At 39.8% G+C, this 16,045-nt stretch overlaps 1 protein-coding gene across 1 annotated transcript; it reads left to right on the forward strand.

The window, feature by feature from the left end:
* The first annotated feature begins 2,100 nt into the window (after positions 1 to 2,100).
* Positions 2,101 to 15,266, forward strand: LOC114349561 (tetratricopeptide repeat protein 7B-like). Its single transcript, XM_028299973.1, has 7 exons — positions 2,101 to 2,380; positions 3,822 to 4,101; positions 6,051 to 6,165; positions 7,448 to 7,602; positions 10,732 to 10,837; positions 14,150 to 14,269; positions 15,132 to 15,266. The coding sequence occupies exons 1-7, from the start codon at positions 2,254 to 2,256 to the stop codon at positions 15,264 to 15,266; spliced, it is 1,038 nt and encodes a 345-aa protein (XP_028155774.1). The 5' UTR covers positions 2,101 to 2,253.
* Positions 15,267 to 16,045: the final 779 nt, after the last annotated feature.

Genomic DNA, 16,045 nt, shown 5'->3' on the forward strand with positions numbered 1-16,045 from the left:
GACAAGCTTACTTAATGTGCGGCAATAACCACAAAATATCTTATGGCAGAAAGACAATAATACCCATTATAAAATTGCTGATTCGATTCGGTTGTGAATAATAAAAGTCTGTTTTTACACTTCAGTTGCTTTATTCCATTTTCTTTATCTTAATCTAATTTGTCAGTCTAAAAATGTCTTTTTAGGTCGTTTAATTTGATTGAAAACACCTGAACTATTAGCGATTTAGATTTTTGTTAGTAATTTTTCCAAGAACAAGGTTAGGTACTAATTGAAAAATACCTCTGTGTTCACATTAAAAATAGATTCACTCATTTTATACACTCCACAGACTAAAGGCTCGAAATATTGCACTATTTGCACGCAATAGGAGCGAATTCTAATCGTAATAACCGTAAAGATCGCCGGTGTTGTTTATCGACAGGCGAGAACAGCGTGTGGGGGGGATTATGTAAGTGTTGTGAATAAAATCGGTCAGTAAATCCACTCCTTATAGCCAGACAGAAAACACAGTAAACATAGCAACACACGAGTATTCAACGGCTAGTTTTATCTAACTTGAGCAAAGAAAAGAATTGAACAAAAACTTTTTGTTAAAAACATAATCCTCCTTCTGGCGCAGTCGGGTAAAAATACCTACTGCCTATTTGATAACGCCTGGTAAACCACCTGCCTTCTAGTACCTACTTCATGTTCAGACGACTCTCAAAGCTTGGCAAAAATTCATGCTTTTTTGTTAAAAGACAATATAATAATACTTATGCGGATCTTCTACATCTTTTTATTTTTTGACGTGTAGGTTTCAGGCCAAATGATTATGTCGTGTCGAACCTTCATAAAAGCGGAAATTATCGACAAACTTTCAGGCGGAAAGCTGCAGGTATTTTGTTACGAGATAAGTATGGTATTTTCTAAACGTGACCTTTAAGGTGCTTACATGACCTATTTTCTAATAACTAAAATACCTAGTTACATAAATAAGTAGGCACATTACGTGGCAACTTCTTACCTAAATCTCATAATCTTATCTTTATTTAGCTGAATAAATATCTGGGAAAGTATAAACACTTGCCTGTTCTAATATTTTCAATATCCTTTCTTCAGATTAATAAAGTATAGACTACTTTATTTAGGACAAGAATAGATTTTCCTGTAAGTCATACTTATTGTGGTTGGACATCATCTCGATGTCAGAGAAATATTAGAGAGCGACTCTAGAAAATAGAGATAATGTGTAATGTTTTTCTTTTTTTCTTATTGTACTTAATGGTAATGAGACAAGACAAAAACTGCGCATGACCAAAAGGTCGCCCTAAAATTAGGTAGGTCAACGATCTCGCCCTGTGCTCATTGTTCGTGATGGTGGAGATGGCAAGAAGACATTTTTTTCTTGCCAAATCTTACCAAAGCAGTATGAATAAAATTGACAACAATAAATATGTTTGATACATATTAATGATAACATACGAAATGGAGTTTTACGTGGTCTTAATTTATTTTTTAAATAAAATAAGTAAAGTCTTCTCTCCAACGTTGTTGAACCTTACTTACCTAGAAATGCAGATATAACTTTTAACGAGTGTGGGTAGTATGTGTACTTAATTAAAAATTAATTTTATTATTTAGTTAAGTTTTTTTAAATACCTAAATAAACTAAAACAAACTTTTTTTTACTTTACATCGCGCTAGTTTATATACTACTAACGCCATCTCTTGAGTTTTTTATACAACAAATAGTTACAGCTTTGACATTACCAAACCATTTCCGAAACGATCAGTATTTTTGCACTTATTATTTATTAACATTTTCATAAAGTAACCAAAATAATCATAAAAAGGATCTGGATAAACCTGAATTATTTGAGAATAAAATGCAGTTATGTTTGAGGTTTAATCGTAACTAGCCTCGTAAATGTAAACTCATACATTTCATTAAATAAAATTGAAATAACTACTGTTTTAATTAATTGAAAATATTAAATTGTTACATTTTTATTTTAATATTATTTAAACAGATGTCATAATACACATATTTTTTCAAAACAATGATTGTTTGACAGATTTGCGCGAGAATAATCAGCAGGAGTTCCGTCACCGGAATAGGGCCGTGCAAGGGATGTTGTCATCTGTCAAATTTGGCCTTCAATGCGCTGGGAATCCTATTGCAATTTGTATAGAATTTTGCAATGTTCAAATGAAGTTCTAGCCAAGATCGATGGTGTGACATAAAGGTGCTTGCGTTCATGTGTTAAAATGACATCGAGGAGCAAAAATGCGGTGCGAATTTACGAAACAGAAATTGACAAGAGCAGAGAGGAGGCGAATTGGAAGAAGGTAGTGGACCTGGCTCAACAGCTAAAGGCCAGGTCACCACAGCATGGTATGTCCAAAGAAGAAACTCTTTACTAATTCCTATTTCCAGCCTTGACTTCATTCAGTAAAAACAGCATGAACATGTAATACCTCATTGACCACCCATAATAATTTGTTTTCTTTAATTAAATAATTAGTCTCTAATTATTAGGTATTGTGGACACACAATGATCACACCATGTAAGGTCATAAAGCCATTTCTAATTAGATTATTTAAATAGTCAAGTAACAAATGTATAATAGATTAACTTAGTTAATTAAAATTATATAATACTTGGTTTTCAAGTTCACTCATTATTAATGTAGCCTATATTTTGTATTAATGTCTTCTATTTTTGTAAGTTTACTTACTGAATTAAAATCAGCAGTTAAAATGCAATAAAAATGACTGATGTATCACTGAATAATGACACTGAAAATTAATGTTTATCTTAATAATTAGCCTTTGTTAAATAAGACAAGGTCTATTTACTTATATATTTAGATAATTATAATATCATTTCTCATCAGAAGGTAAAAGTGCTTAGTTTACAGTAAATATAAAATTGTGGAATTGCTCTTTTCATATAATAATATGTCTTAGTGTTTGTGTAATTTATGTTTTTCGTTTATTAGAAAAATCAAATCATGCTGAAACATAATATTGGTAGGTTTCTTTCTCCTGTATATGTGTGTACTAAAGGATAAGTGTGTGGAGGTCTGTCTTTTAGTTATTGTATTGTTTGATTCTGGCAATAAATATTTTCATTTTCATTTTCATTTTCATTTTCATTTCATTTCATAATACAGAGTGTGTTGGACATAACAAGGCGCTATGTTAGGCCTCCCTAACCGGTTTGGCCAGTGTGGAGAGTGTAAGCCTATTCCTGCACTTGCTTCCTATAATATATTTATCGTTATACATAATATAGGCTTATATATTTATAAATTCCATTTTTTTTGTCATTGTATTATAACCAAGCTAATTACAACAAATATAAAAAACATAGAAGTCAACATAATGATAACTGCATGTTAAGCTTGGTATCCCAACAATCAATAAATGCTATTTGGTAGCTCTTTGTATCTCCATGTTTATGCATTGCTTATCAGATAAATCAAATCATTTATTATCTCTAATCTGGTACTTTTTTAGTCAATAGGTAATACTAGTGATTCTGCAACACTGTACAGTGCTACTCCATATCGGCCATAAAGTATGCTATGGTGATAAAATAACTGTACAATTCAAAATTAGCTATTGTATGTTAATGAGTTTGTGGCTGTTTAAGAATAATGCTGATTGTTTGTGTAAATAAACAGTTTTATGAGATCATTTGTATGATTGAAGAAGAATAATGCCATTAATATTTCATACCCGTTCAAGTACGAACTTATAAACAAATTAAACCAAATGTTATTCACAACAACTTTAAGGAATTCAACTAATATGTTTAATGTTATTCCAGAAAGCCTCGCTCACTTCCTCATCGGTGAAGGAAAGCTGGAAGCGTTTCTTGACGAATGGCCACCGACGAAGGAGAACATCGAGAGGGCCCAGCGGGAGCTGTCCGAAGCGCGTGGATACCTCACCCTGGCCACAGATGACGCTGGGAAGCGGGCAGGAGTAGCGCTGGACGCTCACTTGCTCTTGGGCAAGTTGAACTATGCCTGTGGAGCGTACGATGTTGCATTGAAACACTACCAGTTGGCCGAACTGAATACCTTGACTGAAAAAGAATTACCAGTGTAAGTTAACCTTTTATTTAAACTTTGCTGCCAAATATTTGACTGAAATCAAATTCAAGTTTCAATCAAGCTCCCCGTAAGGTTTCTTAGCATTGATTACTCCTATCAAGGTGTTGGGCTAATCATTTCTACATAGAAAGAAATATATATAAGTAAGTGTCATGATTTCAACTCAATACATCTTAATTGTTATCAGTGACAATAGGTAGCGGTGTTGTACCTTTTGATAAAATTAAGTATATAAGGTATTATAAAATATGTTGTGTTTGATAATTTGATAATATTGTAGTCAATCCCTATTTGTACTAATAATTACGTAATATATTTTAACGTCAATATCCGCCGGTATGCTTATAAATACATTGAAGCTATAACTTTTATAATGCATAGTTCAGGTAAAGTTTTAAAATTATAGGCTTCTACTGCCGGCAGTTGTTAAAATCAACTAACTATGCATATTATTAGAAGAAAATAATATACATTGCATCATATCATCTAAATATTGGTCAAAGAAAGTGATGAAAATAATTGAACTACTTTTGAGAATAACAAACAATACAACTGTGTTCACACACTTGCTTCAAAACAATGTCTGCTGATATGTAATTAGCTTAGTTGAATGATAATGGACTGAAATGCGCGCGCGCACAAGACGTTGTTTTGTAGCCTTGCTGATTCATCGCTATCTAAACAGCCGTCAGTGCGATGACGGAATGTTTGATCAACGGTCACCATTCGCTTCTTTCCTGTCGAAAGCCAATGATAGACTCGCTATCAGTGGGCATGGAAACATGCAGTGACTAATGTTATTGAATTTACATTGTATGCTTCGTAAGAAGTACATTTTAGTTTGTACACGATATTTTAGGCCTCAGGTGGGAGTATGGGACTTGAACCCACGACCTTTCATTTAACAGTCGGATGTGACCTGAAACGCGAGACGAAACGCATTACGCGCATCTTCAGCTAGAGTATAAACAAAATAACATTTTAAATCTTATCTATGGAGAGACATACCTACGTCGCGTCATGGTGACAAAAGTCGCACGTGCGCGCGCGCCTTTTGACACGATATTACGGCACTGTTTTGTATTATGAGGGTTAAAGTTCGTTCTATCTACATACTGGATAAGTTCATACATCATTCGATGGACTACATTCTCTCTTAACCAATACGTTGAGAACGGTATTCAACTAGCATGAAATTAAACGAAGTTTGATACCTATAGTTAGTGAAAACATTATCCATTACTACCATTTGTGTCATAGGAAATGCTTGATGTCATTTAAAATAATGATATCAGAATTACGTTAATAAATAATCAGCATGACGACGGTCAATGTTGAAATATAATTAGATTGTTTATCGCTGAAATATATAGGTACGAAGGTATTTTTCTGGTTATAAATTTATTTCGGGAAATATTATTTGATAGTTAAATATTATACACTCGATTATATACCTACTCTTACCTCACAGTTTGAGTGTAGGTATAGACGATGTTATAACGTAAGGATGATACGAGTTTTTAAGGCATCGTCCTAAGTTGAAGCTCGCAAGTCATTGCGCGTCTAAATCGCATCGCACGCTCGTCATGACACCTCAATTATTACATATTACTTTTAAAAGCTGCTGAACCGTAACTAGAAACTTTAGTGCCTTACTTTTATTTTTATAAAATCAACATAAAATCAGGCACTCCCTTCGCAGACGTAAACGCTTTTTGTACCCCAATTTATTCCACTTAAAACCATACAACGACTCATTTTCCTCTGATGTTGTACCATGTCGATGGCAAAGTGTCCGCATTTTCGCAGCCCCTAAAATCAGGTCGTTAGTCGTAATTTGTTAACAATTTTTCTCTACGATGAAGCCTAGACTGTTAACTGTTTGTATACCTATTACAAATAAATAAATAAATAACCTAGTCGTGTTTTCTTTCAAACAGCCGGAGCGTGCGCATCGTGGCCGAGTCGTACGCGATCAAGGGGCTGTGCCTCGAGCAAAACGCCCTGCCCGGCTCCACCAGCCGCTACAAGCAGGCGGAGAAGGAGTCTGAAATGGTAAGGATAAATATTACATTTACGATGTATCTTTGAAGTAAAAGACCACTATTATTATTTAGTTCAGACATCACTCATCATCACCATCATTATTTCAGCCATATGACGTCCACTGCTGAACATAGGCCTCCTCCAATGATTTCCATGTTGATTGGTAGCGGCCTGCGTCCAGCGCCTTCCTTCTACTTTTATGACGTCGTCTATTCACCTTATGAGTGGACGTCCCACGCTGCGTTTCGGCCTCCACTCCAGAACCTTGCTGACTTACTTGCTGCTTACAGATATCACTATTATAACTAAATAATTATGTCTTCCTTTTTTTTGTCATGGTTCCACAGCATCAACAAAGTGCTTAAAAGACTTTCTTAGAAACTAAAGGCAGGATGCACTATTCTGCCTCTTAGCACAGAACATTGATTAGTAGATAGAAAAAAAGAAAACATGTTTATGCAGTATCACATAATTTACAAAATAGAAAAATGTTAGAAGATAATNGTTACTTTCGCATTTATAATATTAGTTGGGATATATAAGATAAGATAAGATTTTTCATTACGAGGAAGCCTAGACTGTTAACTGTTTGTATACCTATTACAAATAAATAAATAAATAACCTAGTCGTGTTTTCTTTCAAACAGCCGGAGCGTGCGCATCGTGGCCGAGTCGTACGCGATCAAGGGGCTGTGCCTCGAGCAAAACGCCCTGCCCGGCTCCACCAGCCGCTACAAGCAGGCGGAGAAGGAGTCTGAAATGGTAAGGATAATACTTTGTTTTTGTCTTTAAAGACCACTTAAACATTATCATTTAGTTCAGAAAGTAGGGCCCCGATTACGCTAATTTTTAACGTGTCCAATACAGACGCGCTTCTTCAATTCTGCGATACGATTGGTCAAAAACAGCTGACGTCAGCTGTTTCCGTCCGCAGAATCGAAGAAATCGAAGAAGCGCGTCTGTATTGGAGACGTAAAATATTAGCGTAATCGGGGCACAGTATTACAACTAAATACGCAGTCTTCTTTTTTTTTCATGACCCACTGAATGTGTGACAGATTGTATTGACGCGCTTGCTAGCGACGGCGTTTGATGTAAACTCACACTAACACCCTGAAGCACATTTGAAGTCTCGCTGACGTTTGACAGCACAGAACTGGCCCATTTATTGTCCCGAAGCAGTGATAGGGTTAATACCGTGGGACGTGTAAAAGTACTTTTTAAAAGCCTATTTGCAAAAATAAATGAGTTTTATGAGTTTTAAAAACATAAAAGGCATCTGTCCCTACAGATCCGCAGCTTCGAGTTGGCGTCAGACCTGACGCTGCTATATCTTCAGCGCGCACAGGCGGCGGGCGCGCGCGCCGGGCCCACGCTTGAAACGGCGCTCCAACGAGTGCCTATACTACACATACGGGCCGGCCGGTTACAGAACGCCATCGACAGGTTAGTTGTGATAAGAGATGACTGGACACTTTGACAGTGTTAATGTTAGCATCAACGCGCGCGCCGGGCCCACGCTCGAGACGGCGCTCCAACGAGTTCCTATACTACACATACGGGCTGGCCGGTTACAGAATGCCATCGACAGGTTAGTTGTGATAAGAGATGACTGGACACTTTGACAGTGATAATGTTAGCACGTAATGAAAGGTGACTTGACAGTGATAATTTTAGTGTCGCCGCACATCAATCAACGTTAGCGCCGGGCCCACGCTCGAGACAGCGCTCCAACGAGTTCCTATATTGCACATACGAGCTGGCCGGTTACAGAACGCTATTGACAGGTAAGTCGTAATGAAAGATGACAGTGATAATGTTAGCGCCGCCGCACATCAATCAACGCGCGCGGGCCCACGCTCGAGACGTCGCTCCAACGAGTGCCTATACTGCACATACGGGCTGGCCGGTTACAGAACGCTATTGACAGGTAAGTCGTAATGAAAGATGACTTGACAGTGAAGTGATAATGTTAGCGCCGCCGCACATCAATCAACACGTGCTCCAGGTCCACGCTTGAGACGGCGCTTCAACGAGTGCCTATACTACACATACGGGCTGGCCGATGATCAGGTGATCCGTCTGCTCGTTTGCCTCCTATCACATAAAAAAAAAATACGGGCTGGCCGGTTACAGAACGCTATTGACAGGTAAGTCGTAATGAAAGATGACTTGACAGTGAAGTGATAATTTTAGTGTCGCCGCACATCAATCAACACGTGCCCCGGGCCCACGCTCGAGACGGCGCTCCAACGAGTGCCTATACTACACATACGGGCTGGCCGGTTACAGAACGCCATCGACAGGTTAGTTGTGATAAGAGATGACTGGACACTTTGACAGTGATAATGTTAGCGATACCGCACATAAATCTAAAAAAAAAAACATCTGCACATACCAGCAGGCCGGTTACGCACATTGGCAGTATCTCGTGGCGTGTTTCGGCAGCACACAGGGACTGTCTCATCCAAAGCGCTTTTGCGCTATTATCAACAAGCTACAAATTAATCGCGACACAATCGTGCTAATTCTATACTATGTATTGTCATGTCCGTAAAATATCACACTATTTACATGTTAATAGTGTTTGAGGCTCATTTTATGGGCTTTCTCTTATACTCAATACTCAATCGTTTATTGCATAACCACATTAGCACATTCACATTAGGTCTTACAATTTAGGCAGTTATACAATGTGAACCCAGTTAGGGCACAGCAACTTCAGGAAGGAGACAAAACGACGATCTTAATAGTTTCAAAAGAAATTAANTACATGCTTGAAGAATACATGAGATGGCAGCACTGTAGCTCGATACATTGAAAAAATATTTACAAATTTTACACCCTGGGTGACATATGTCACCCGCGCGAGCACTCTAGTGTTAATGTACTTAATTAAAATCACGCCTAAGTAAGTAGTGTAGATATTATCAAACCTTCCCAGATGTCTATCCACTTGTATTTGCAAATGCATTGGATTTTCGACGTTAAAACGAAGTGACTATGTTTCAAAGTTGGATGGCTTCTATTCTACCGATGCCCTACAAGGCTTAACAAGTGTAATACTCACGTCGAGGCGACAAGCCAAACACTAAGCTTAACGTAAAATGAAACACCATGGTGTGCGCAGATTTTGACCCATTTTTAATGTACTTCGAGTACGATCCTATTTGAAAAAATATTTTTGTGTTGGGTAGCCCATTTACAGGAAGGCTTTAGGCTTTATAACATCACCCTACAGTCAATAGGGGCGGAGCAGTAAAGAAAAATGTTGAAAAAACATAAAATATTATTCATACTATTTTTACGCGTACTACGAAGTCGTGAACACAGCTAATTTAATATAAATAAGTCACTGTGTTATGCTAAGTGGTGGAATGTGTTTTGAAAATCTTATTATTTTCAGTCTAAATGTAAGTTACAAAAATTGTGAAGACTGTTTCTTATCATCGTTCAGTTTTTTATCGGCCATAAATGGTGTAATCGCCCCGGCTTAGTGCAATGGCGAGTGTCGGCGGCTGCGCAAGAGACAAAAACCGATCGCTCGGACGCGCCTTGCTGCGCCCGCCACTGTAATTTATGCCGTCTTTGCACCATCCTCGGCGTTGTTTACACAAACACTATATTAAGGCATATTTAGCATTATCACTGTCATATTTGATTAAGCAGATTTTTTTATATTGTTCCAAAAAACGATAAATTTCATAAACTGAACATACTGTGACAAAATCAGTGGAATGATATAAAACATACAACAACGCCAACGATGTTTTCAAATAACTGACGTCAAAAAGTCGTGATATTCTTGTACAAAATATATTACGGGAATGAGTATAATAATTGAATTGACATATCAATTGCTTTACTATTTTCGTTCGTCGCCGAAAGACGTCCACTGCTGGACAAAGGCATCCCCCAAGGATTTCCACAAAGACCGGTCCTGCGACGCTCGCATCCAGGCACCTCCCGCGACCTTCACCAGATCGTCGGTCCATCTAGTGGGAGGCCTGCCCACGCTGCGTCTTCCTACTACGTCCTATTTACTAACGACGTCTTACTACTGTTATATTTTAAAAGCTGTTATTTTAGATTACAAAATGTAATTTAACATCTATCAGAATATTTTAACTAAAGTAATGATTTCCTGCCCCAGCGGCCATCAGCTCTCCGAGCTATGTGCCCTGCCCACTGACACTTGATTTTAGCGATTCTGTGGGCTATGTCAGTCACTCTGGTTCTCCTACGCTGATGGCCGCTGGGGCAGGAAAGTTCTTGAGTGGCGACCACGAGCCGGAAGACGTAGCGTGGGCAGGCCTCCCACTAGGTGGACCGACGATCTGGTGAAGGTCGCGGGAGGTGCCTGGAAGCGAGCGGCGTAGGACCGGTCTTTGTGAAAATCCTTGGGGGAGGCCTTTGTCCAGCAGTGGACGTCTTTCGGCTGAAACGAACGAACGAACGAATGATTTATATTTTCAATGCAAAAAATAAAATGTTTTAGCGATGTGCTTTACAATATTAATGTTGTTTCGCTATCCAAATTGACCGCTCCAAGAAATCGCGTCGTTGTTTCCGCAGGTACCGCTCGATGCTGACGGCGGTGGAGTCGACGTCGACGCAGGCGCTGCGCCTCACGCTCACGCGCCAGCTGGCCGAGGTGCTCATGCGCGGCGTCACCGGCCAGGTATGACGTCACGCCTTCAATGAAGAATGTTCACTAATTTTGTTTTTTAGCTTTCTGTATTCTCTGTTAAAAATAAAAAATACACGTGAAAGAATTATTTCGATACGTCAATTAGTTTCCAAGATATTGAATTTTAAAAGTGCGGGCGGCGGCCGGCCCTCCATTTTATGCGCGTGACGTCATATTACAACGACTGGCTCATATTTGTATGGGTGGAATCTTGCAAACTGAATTAAGACCCACTTCCAGGCAACCGATTAAGCTGAAATTTCGCAAACACATGTGATTTGGATGACCATGCAATATTATGATGACATGGAGCTGATCTGATGATGGAGCTGGAAGGTGGCCATAGGAACTCTATAATAAAACGACTTAAATGCATCGAGTTTGGGCTCGTTCGTTTTGTATTGATGAGTATTTTAATTCTATATAGTAATCGGGGTCTAATGATGGAGCTGGAAGGTAATTCGCAATAAAACGACACAATCGCATCAAGTTTGGGTTTGGTTCAATTTTAATTTCTGTGATGGGTCTGGGTGTTAATATGTATAATAAGTTTGTATTTACGAAAAAAAATATTTAAGTATGTTTATATCCGTTTTATGGTGAGCGGACGCTGTGAATGTACGTCACACGGGGTCACGTGACCATCGGCGGGATTCAATATTTAAGCGAACTTTGAATGCCTATAAAATCATAACTACTGGGTATTTTTTAATGAAATAAAAACTAATGTATTTGTAAATGTAAAAGCTTAACTGTAACATAGGTTTCAAGTGATTTTGCATACCTAGTAACATTCTCAATTCAATGAGGGCTATCGTTTTTATACTTAACAGTTGGCACCCCTGGCGATTGACAGGACCTTACTCTACAGTGGCGCCATCTTGATGAGTGCAAATGCGATAGTCCTCTTACCACTTTAGCGCTCACCAGTTGGTGCCACTGTCTTCGCTACTAGCAAGTGACAGGACCTTACTCTACAGTGGCGCTAACTGGTGAGCGCTAAAACGATAGCCCTCATTCAAATTGTTTTATTGTGAAATCACAGGTAAATACATAAGGTCATACAATTTTGTAATAGATCAGCTGTGTTCCGCCGCATGGGCATACAATAATTGAAAGATACAGAATTTAAGGCGACGACAAGCGACAAAGGCAGGGGGGCTACGCCTAAAAACGGGTCTGACGCAGAAAGTGCACTTCGCTCAATGCGCACTTTTTCATACTAATACTGTACAAATAAACTTCGGCCTTCGGCAGGACCGTTCATTGTGGAAAACCTTGGGGAAGGCCTTTGTCAGAGTAAATACTAATGAGTAGGTCACCTTCATAGAAACGCACCGAGCGCGGTTTGTATGTGAGCGCGCCAATACGTATGCGGCGCGCACGCACACACTGACAAAATTTAGCGTGGATTAGCGGTGAGGTGCGCCGAGTGGACGTCATTTGGCTGAAACGAACGAACGAACGAAACTTCTGCCTTTACATTTGTATACAAAAGTGCGCATTTTACGAAGTGCACATTCTGCGTCAAACCCCCATAAATAATATCCAGTTTCGATTGTTTCCATCCCTCTCACGCAAAGTAAAATGCCAGTATGAGTGACAGTGACAGAAAAGACCCGAAACCCATGTAAACCGCGTTGTGGAGTAGTCCTGTAGGTTCTGACGAGACCGTAGCTTAGGGATATGCACCCGAACAACTTTGTTCGCCACTGAGCGCGACTAGAGGGACACGACTGGTTTTTAGCCGTTGTAATTTTACATATTTTCCAGTCGAAAAAAAAACGGTTCTGAAAAACTCTGGCTCCATATTGTCTTTGATGCATTGTCATTCGCATTTTGATAGGGAGAGTAATGCTCTGGTGCTGCAGAACGATCTAAAGGTTATCGATGATTGGTGCTCGTCCAATAAAATGTCCCTCAACGTAGATAAGTGTTGTGTTATCATCACTTTTACAAAAAAGAAAAATAGATTTGTACACTCTTACTACATACGCGATCAATTAATATCCAGAAGGGACACCGTCAGAGACCTAGGTGTTTTGTTCGACGAGCAGCTATCTATAATAGTAAAGACTGAAAAATATTCATTAATAAATCATTTACGTGACATACATGACACAATTGATGTAATAGTGACATGGCTTAATGCCAATAATTTGAATGTTAACTTGACCAAAACAAAAATAATGAATTTTAATAAATTAAATGACTTGAATATAAATTTTTGTAATAATATTATTGACGAGGTAAAAAATATAAAATTCTTAGGTATAACAATAGATAGCAACCTAAACTGGAAAATTCATATCGAGGAATTATGTAAAAAAATAAACAAATTTGTATATGCCCTTAGTCGGCTTAGAAGAACAACGTCGCAGCACACTGCCTTACTAGCCTACCATGGGTATGTTGGCTCTGTTCTTAGATACGGCATTATTATATGGGGTCATGGTGTCGAATTGAATAAGGTTTTTATTACACAAAAGAAATGCATCAGGTCGATCTGTTTGGCACATCCATTGCAAAGCTGTAGAACCTTGTTCAAAAAATTGAATGTTCTGCCTTTGCCATCTTTATACATTTATGAAATGTCTTGTTTTGTGAAACAACATATGCATTATTTTAAAAGGGCTGCAGAGATATACCCCAGGAACACTAGAGATCCTGATAGGCTGGTGCATGCTTTTGCGCCGAGAACAACATTGTTCCAAAAAAATTGTTACTCTATGGGCATCAAAATATATAATAGGTTGCCATCGAATATTAAACTCCTTCCACTAAAAGACTTTAAGTCTAACATCTTCGCAATACAGGCATACAAAAACAATACTTCTTACTACAACCCTCTAGTCAGGATGTGTCGCGCATATAATGAGTTGGCTCGTGCAGGCAAGGACATAGATGTATTTAATAGTAAATTTCCTCAGTATAAAAAGGCTATATCCGACTTGCTCAAAAATGACGAAACGACAGCGTCTCCCGGTGGGAACAGTGGGTAATGTCTTCTGGGTAATCTTTTGCTTCCGTCGTAATCACCGCAATTAGTATAAAATATCTAATAAAATTTCATAATATTGTGTTGTAACTGTTAGAGTTAAGTTAGAACTGTATTTATTTTTAGATAGTACTTGTAATTTAATTTAATTTATCATGCTGTGTATACTAATTTTGGCTTACGGTCCAGTATGTAATTAACACTTTTTCTTTACGATGAAGCCCAGACTGTAAACTGTTTGTATACCTATTACAAATAAATAAATAAATTCGTTTAATTTATAATAACTATAATTTATTCGTCAGGTATACAAAGCGCCAGAGAAGCTAACAGTGATGCCACAGCAAGGAACGCTGACGAGGCGGCGGGAAGACCACGTCTCGGAAGGCCCATGGAAACCAAAGAAGTATGCTGGGATCAACCAGGTAATAACCACGGGTATATTACAATTTCCTAAATTATCTACAAATAGTATTCTCATGTGAAATTTATTGTAGGGGGGACAATAGCCCAACGGTGTCGCTGTCAAACTGACCGACTCGAAATCTGAGAAACGCAGGTTCAAACGCTGCAAACCCAGTCGTCCACTGGACTTATATTAGCTTAGCTAGGGGTATTACGCCCGTATTCACAAACATTACTATGAGGTCTCTCAGTGCGCGTGGACGCACAGTGTGACACACGAACCAATCACAGAGCTCCATTCCGCTGTGCGTTAGATTTGCTGCTTCTCTTAAGCAAGCATCGTTTGTGAATACGGGCGTTAGGGCCTACGTTAAAACTTGCGCCGGCGGCGCACGCACCCTTGTCTGGTGTCGAAACATTTTATGAACAGCGCAGTGTGTCGCGGAAGTGTTAGATGGGTTTCTACACGCGCGGCATGCGGCGGGCGCATGCATGAACTTGCTTTAATAGGCGATCTATCGATCCAGGTTCGTTGACCTTCTGGCCAGTACGGGCATCGAACTACAGTTCATAGCCCGAGTTTCTTCGCGATCTTCTTCGCGAGCGAGGATTGATCGGTGCCGGGAACATCGCTGTGCGATGGACTTCGCTGCAGCTCGGCCCTAGTACCATTGGCCCGCCCTCGGCGCGGTACAAGCCCACCGGGTGATTCGACGTTGGTCGAGGCTCAGTGAGCGAGCAGGCGGGCGACTGCAGTGCAAGCCCGCTCTGTGCATCCGCGCAAGTTTTAGCGTCGGTCCTACCGTTACTTGTAAAAACATATTTTGTAAAAAAATGTACGTTATTTGTAAAAAAATAATAAAAAAACTGTCTCCCTTCCAGTTCGTGCCGCGCAACGAGTACGAGGAGGTTGTTTTGCTGCTGCTGGTGGGCGAGGCGATGGCGGTGCGCGACGCCGNTTACCGGGTGCCGCAGCGGCCGCTGCTCCGACTGACAAGTACCTTGATAGGGAAATAAGACTGATATTTTTATTGTTTTTGTATTGTTTTATTTATTTGTGTTTTTACTTTATTTATACAACTTTTACAAACCTTTTATTGACACATTTTATTTTATTATTATTCTCAAATATCACTAAGCGGTCATACGGACAGCTGATTATTATATCACACACTTTAGGCGACGCGCACCTCCGGCGATAATATGTTCGGCTTCAGGACTCCAGCAAAGAAGCCCAGCGACGAGGTCCAGCAGAAGTCTCCGGATTCCCCACCAATCCGCAGGCCCGGGAAAGTGAGACGCAGCGTCGGCGAGTGGGAGACAAGGAAAGCTGGGCTTTCCTCTGGCTCCGACTCAACCCCGCCGCAGGCCGAACCCCCGAAGGCCCCCAAGAAACCTGCGCCAGTGCGCCGGTCTTCTGTGGAGGCGGTTTCGGCGAGCTCACCGAGGGCACCCGCCGCCACTATTGTTAAGGAACGGACAGCCGAAGCCAGAGCCTGTTTGCAGAAGGCCAAAATGTCCCTTGGCACAGCTAGGAACCTGCGCGGTGACATTAAGACCGACGTCACCCAGGCTCTGGATCGGCTGTATCAGTTAGTGAAAGAAGCCGAGATTGAGAGGAAAGGGAAGGTCTCGGGGAAGAAGGCTTCAGAGCCAGAACCCGAGCCTTCCATAGAGAAGGAAACGGATAGGGAGAGGGAGCGAGGGCTGAGTGAGGAAACAATAGTGGCGGAAATCAGAGAGAATCGGAGACTCCTGTTGGAGAATAATAGGAAATTGGAGGAGATGAGGGAAGA

This window comes from Ostrinia furnacalis, unplaced genomic scaffold, assembly GCF_004193835.3.
Source record: "Ostrinia furnacalis isolate ACB-3 unplaced genomic scaffold, ASM419383v2 OfSCF0694, whole genome shotgun sequence".
Taxonomy (NCBI): domain Eukaryota; kingdom Metazoa; phylum Arthropoda; class Insecta; order Lepidoptera; family Crambidae; genus Ostrinia; species Ostrinia furnacalis.